General features: G+C 40.0%; 1 protein-coding gene and 1 long non-coding RNA gene across 2 annotated transcripts; one reads left to right on the top strand and one right to left on the bottom strand.

Annotated features, from left to right (window-relative positions):
* On the top strand, positions 2,676 to 4,253 carry LOC110434133. Its single transcript, XR_002451612.1, has 3 exons — positions 2,676 to 2,921; positions 3,068 to 4,083; positions 4,167 to 4,253. It is a non-coding gene; the product is annotated as an uncharacterized LOC110434133 (long non-coding RNA).
* On the bottom strand, positions 4,382 to 5,481 carry LOC110434127 (protein WIR1B-like). Its single transcript, XM_021457884.1, has 2 exons — positions 5,317 to 5,481; positions 4,382 to 5,125 (listed from the first exon to the last, which is right to left on the bottom strand). Exons 1-2 carry the CDS (start codon positions 5,396 to 5,398, stop codon positions 4,968 to 4,970), a joined length of 240 nt encoding a protein of 79 aa, XP_021313559.1. The 5' UTR covers positions 5,399 to 5,481; the 3' UTR covers positions 4,382 to 4,967.

Raw genomic sequence — 6,028 nt, 5'->3', positions numbered from 1 at the left:
CTATCTATGAGTTTGTTAATGGGTAAAAAGCTAAACCTAGCGGGTTTATGAGCATGGATCTGGAAATGTAGTATCCAAATCCGTAAACCCATGGGTTTTGCAAACACAGTCCGTGATAGCAAAGCAGTTTATATCAACCCACCTAATCCATATATCACATGCACTTTTGTATAAATAAATTTTAGATAATATAGTATGGAAATAAATTTTGAGTTAATATTAGAAAAGGCAGAGAAAAGAACAAAATAACAAGTATCCATCCATGACACATTTGCCTGAGGTGGTGTTGTCTGCCTGGGTCTTAACAAGAAAAACAAGGTCACATCTCTTTTGTTTTTAGTTGTTGCTCACAACATGATGTCTTTAGTCTCGTATCGCTAGCTAGAGGAGATTCATCTCGCAAGACTAGGCTTAAAAGATTCATCTCACAAATTACAAGTGAACTATACAATTAGTTATTTCTTTTATCTATATTTAATGTTCTATACATGTGCCACAAGATTTGGACAAGAAATATTGAAAACTTTCAAAATATTTCAGGAACTAAACATGACCTTGATTTTGATGAAAAGATAGGACTTGGATTTGCTCTTGGCTTTGGCTTTGGCTTAGCTCGGATGTGAAAATAGGAAACGACCCAAGGGTTTTTCTCCCCCGTCTTGGGCTGAACTCGTCGTGGGCCACTTGACTCATCCCCTCAGAATTGGTGGTCCTAATGCGCCATGGCCTAGATCCTGCGCTTGTATTGTCTTTCTTTAATTATTTTGAACGCTTTGAAGTTGAGCATATTCGGCCAGCTTAATCTTGCACTCAGATTAATTTCATCAAATTATTAATATTTTGGCTGCTATTCTTCTCTCTCTCTTTTAAAAAAAGTTGTCATGCTTTTGAGACCATAGTAAAACTAAAATGATCTTTTGGGAAAGCCAACTGCAATGCAAATGAGGAGGTGGGCTGGTAATAATGCAGTAGTTAAAAATTTAGTATGTCAATTTCCACATTTTTTTCTTGTTCACTTGAGTTTATTTGTCGACTGTCAGCCATTCAACAATTCAACAGTGTTTTTCTCTCAGAATAAATCAGCAAACAATATTTTCAGTTATAACTTTTTGAGAAAATTTTCTATTTGGCACTAGAAAGAATGACACTTTCTTATTTGACATCGAAAGATAATTCTTTCCTTTCTGTCCTCCAGTTGAGTTTTTCTTTAGTACCTGACATTTAGGGATGGACGGATATCATCGATATCATATTTGTTTTCATATTTCTGGTCGGATTCGGATTTGAATACGGATAATGTCAACTATGTCGGATAAGATAAGATTAGATGTCGACATTATGAATATACGATTTAAGTATTCGGATACGGATATGGTATCGGATGTTGAATTTTCGAACTCGGATACGGACAAATCTAAATCCCTCTAAACGAATTCGGTTTCGAATACGATCGAAAAATATCCACATTTCTGTCATTTTACACAGTTAACAGTGTTAAGTTCTAGGAGAAAAGACCGTTTTACCCTCGGTGGAAGTAGAGGGGCATGGACTCAAGAGATGACCAAGTTCCTCTATTTCCTTTTCCTCTAAGGACATTTTAGTCTTTTCTTAGGCCTTGTTTAGTTCAAAAAAATTTGTGAAATCGACACCGTAACACTTTTGTTTGTTTGTGGTAAATATTATCCAATCATGGACTAACTAGGCTTAAAAGATTCGTCTCGTCAATTCCGACTAAATTGTGCAATTAGTTTTTATTTTCGTCTATATTTAATAATCCATGCATGCGTCTAAAGATTCGATGTGACGGAGAATCTGAAAAATTTTACAAATATTTTTGGGAACTAAACAAGGCCTTATTGCCCCCACTTCAACAACTAACCGTGTTTTCACACAGAACTAATGGAAATGTTAAATAGGAACAAAAACTTGAGTTATGGACAGATAGGAAAGCATTTTAGTTTTGGAGTCAAATAAGAAAGCCATATTTTTTTCTGATGTCAAAATGGAAATTTTCTCTAACTTTTCTGCTAAGTGAACTTGATAGATTGATACATATTAGTTCAATAATTTGTAAACTGCTCACATACCGAAGACGTTTTTGCCAAGTCTCTACTATAATTGAAATCTTCTTGAAGTCACATCCCTCCTTCAAGATCAACGGCTCACAACACACCAACTAAGAATCCAACGTCTGAGATTAAAAGGTGAGAAGCCGCTTCCAACTCTCCTCACTCCCACGCTCGCCCGCGCGCACTCACCCAAGGTCGCGGATCGAGCACCGATGGCTTCAATCACCGGCAAATGAAATTACATAGTTTTCTTTTTTCAATCACGCCACCATTCACGGGCGATGGGACGCAGCCACGCAGGGTAGGTCATGGGCACCATGCTGCCACGGGCGGAGCTCCTGATTCCCCTCGCAGCGATTCCGCCGCGCCCGACGCCACGCCGGCGTGTCGTCGTCTTCCGTCGGCCTCCGCGCTCGCGTGCTCGCCGATTCAGTTGCAGGTAAAGTTCAGCGCTGCTTTTACGCCCGCTCGCTCCCCGTGGTGCTTTCTTGGACTGGTTCGTTTCCTTCACGGGAAGGGAAGCTATGGTCGTTTGTGCATGCCAAACTAGAGTCAAGAGGAAATTGAGTATAGAAGAACTAGATTTAGTGCTAACTGTGTTGTCATAGTATCTCTGTGGCTTGAACCAGATGATACCTGGCTGCATGCTCTCATACATTCAGATTTTCTTGCAGATTATGAATTTCACATCAGTGAGCAGAGTTCTTACAGACTTCAAATTTTCCATGCTTGAAACAGGGGCCAATGGTGGGTGCTTATTCGGTTTGTTTATCTGTGGACATCTAATGTGTTGTTTTCATTGCAATTTAATGGAATATGAGAGAAGGGTCCAAGGTTTCCTGTTCATGTCAGGTGGGGATATACCATGGTGAGATTTGTGTACTGTTCCTACTTTTAACTTTTTTTTCTTTATGGTATTGCCTTAGATTGAAAATATGAATGCTTAGAAATACATTTAGAGTCTGATTTCATAATATGATGCTCGGTATGGAATCCAGTTGTTCGATTGATACTCTCTAGGTCTGGGATTGCTGGAAACATGTAGCTTCCTACTGTCTCGGTGACTTCTTCACATTTCCTTTCTTGGATCATTTTTTTAGTTCAAGTTCTCTGTGTAACTTGGTATTGTAATGCTAGGCTAGGCAATAAATCTGTGTAACTTGGTATACTCCTGTAACCTGAAACTGAGAACTCAAGTTACTTTGGTGCTTGTCTGGTAATAAATCTGCACCCTAATCATTGCAAGATTTTCTATATTAGCCAATTTATTTCTACTGAAAAAGAAAACTGTGATATTGCAACCTGCTCAAGAGCTTCTATTCTTTGGCGGAATACAATTTTACACACAAGATTTGTTTTCCTGAACTACAAAACCTGCTATAGAATCAAAGTGGTGAATAAGGACATTGGTGAATAGTGATAAGTGTATATGACTGAGGTGACATTGGTACATTGACAGGATCAAAGTGGTGAATAAGGACATGTTTTCTGCAAATTTAATTTGAACCACGTTGCCTAAATCAGGTGGGGCTATGCACAGGGATGCTGTCACGTTTGTCATCGACGATCCAGGTGAGAAAAAAAAAAATACATCTTGCAAAGTTGTTCCACATCAGACTGTGAGCTGAGGTATTTGATGTGAAGCTAAAACTGTGCTGCAGGTTGCGTGCAGAGGCAAAGTATTTGAAGGAGCAATGACATTCATGTGGTCATGTTTCTAAAATTCAAGTCTGTGCTCGATGGGACATTCATTTGAAGAAAGCTAAATATACTTTTATAGCTTTTATCACTAAATCAATTGTAAATTTACTTCTATAGCTTTTATCACTAAATCAATTGTAAGCTCATGTCAAGTAGTTTTGTTTTGTAATAAATCTAGATATAAAACTAGGAAAAGCTATCATCCATCCTGTCATCCAGCTGCCCTACTCCAAGTACAGATACTTAGAAAGTACTATGGTAGTGTTGATCAAGTTACATGTGAAGGAAGGCTAGGGCTTCAAAACTTAAATTGGTGTGCACCTTTTAGAACTTTTTAGAATTTGGATCTTTGGCCCTTGTATGATTCAATTCTTATGTTTGTACATCTACATACAGGTGCAACAACGTTCTATATCTTCATGGCGTTCCAGAGGATGCGAAGTGAAAAGATGTGAGATCCATGTTAGATTGAACACATTCAGTCTTTTATTTTTGTGCTATATATATTCTTATTTTATAGAAACCTATTGTCTTTTTAACTTTTTCCGTGACGTTAGCATGGGCATACCACTAGTAGTAGTATGGTGGGAGTGGAGAGTATAAACAACTTGGCACAGAATAGTTCAATAATTTGCCTTCATCTCAAGACTCCAGGCTTACGAACATCCCACTTACATCTCCATCACGGGTACATGCACACACAGCGCCTCCGCCCAATTACAGTTTGGATCTTATTAAATTATTATATAGACTCATACTAACCTGATTACTACTAGTGATTATGTAGAGCCTAGACTAGAGGCGCCTTGTTGTTCAAAGGAAATTATTATTCTTAGGCCCTGTTTAGTTCCCCACCAAAAATTTTTTCATCCATCCCATCGAATCTTTGGACACATGCATGGAACATTAAATGTAGATAAAAAAATAAACTAATTACACAGTTTAGTTGAGAATCGCGAGACGAATCTTTTAAGCCTAGTTACTCCATGATTAGCCTTAAGTGCTACAGTAACCCACATATGCTAATGACAGATTAATTATGCTTAATAAATTTGTCTTGCAGTTTCCTGACGAGCTATGTAATTTATTTTTTTATTAGTTTCTAAAAATCCCTCCCGACATCCTTCCCACACATTCGATGTGACACCCAAAAAATTTTCAGCCCCAATCTAAACAGGCCAAGCATGCTGATCGTCGTCATGGCGCTCCGCCGGCGGCGTCAGCGTCAGCAGCAGCAGGCGGTTTACACGCGTAGATTTTTGTGCATGTTCGGCCAGTGTATGGCTGGCCACGAGGCACGGAAGGCGTGCCGCCGGGGATCAAGGCTCCATAGCTCCCCTCCCCTAGCCCTCTCCCTGTACGCACCACACAAAAGCAGCCAGTTAGCCCTAGCTAGCTCTACCTGCACATGCATGTCAATTGTCATGCGACGTAACTAACATGCGTGTAGCTTCACAACTGAATCGTATCGCCGTAGAACGTCTGCTGCTATTGTGTGTGTGTGGCTAGAGGGAAGCATACAAGGTGCACCTACGTACGTACATACCTGCGGCCACGTGGACAACGTCCATGGTAGAGACGACGAGGAACGCCATCAGGAACACCATGCAAAGCTGCTGCCTCCCCATCTTCTCGATCTCTTCCTGATCGATTTCCTCTGCTACAACTTGTCGCTATGGCCTCAGCTCTGCGGAATGATGCGCACACTCACTGCACTTTTATACAGAGAACACAGAGGACTGATGAGCCCGCCCTGCCCTGGCCTGCCCTTCGGATCTTCGCCAAGGCGTGGACCCTGAGTCAACCACTAATCAACAGCACTTATTTTCCATCCCCGCCCCCCCCCCCCTCTCTTTGGCTAGGGCCTTGTTTAGTTTATCCAAAAACCAAAAACTTTTTAAGATTCACCGTCACATCAAATCTTGCGGCAAATGTATGAAACAATAAATATAGATGAAAAAAATTAATTACACAGTTTACCTGTAAATCATAAGATGAATCTTTTAAACCTAGCTACTTCATAATTGGATAATATTTATCAAATAAAAACAAAAGTGATACAGTTTCGAAAACCAAAAAATTTTCGGAACTAAACAAGCCCTAGATATGCAGGTGCGCCGCTTGCTTCCAGCTGGTCAAGGAGAGCGACGCTGTTGTTGTTGTCATCCCCCATCGGTCCATCCTGGTGGCGTGACTAGCTGCAGACTAGCACCAGGGTTTACGCTATCGATATTTTTTTAATTGTATTAGCAATCATT

This window comes from Sorghum bicolor, chromosome 1, assembly GCF_000003195.3.
Source record: "Sorghum bicolor cultivar BTx623 chromosome 1, Sorghum_bicolor_NCBIv3, whole genome shotgun sequence".
NCBI lineage: Eukaryota > Viridiplantae > Streptophyta > Magnoliopsida > Poales > Poaceae > Sorghum > Sorghum bicolor.
This window is presented reverse-complemented; position numbering and strand designations above follow the sequence as displayed.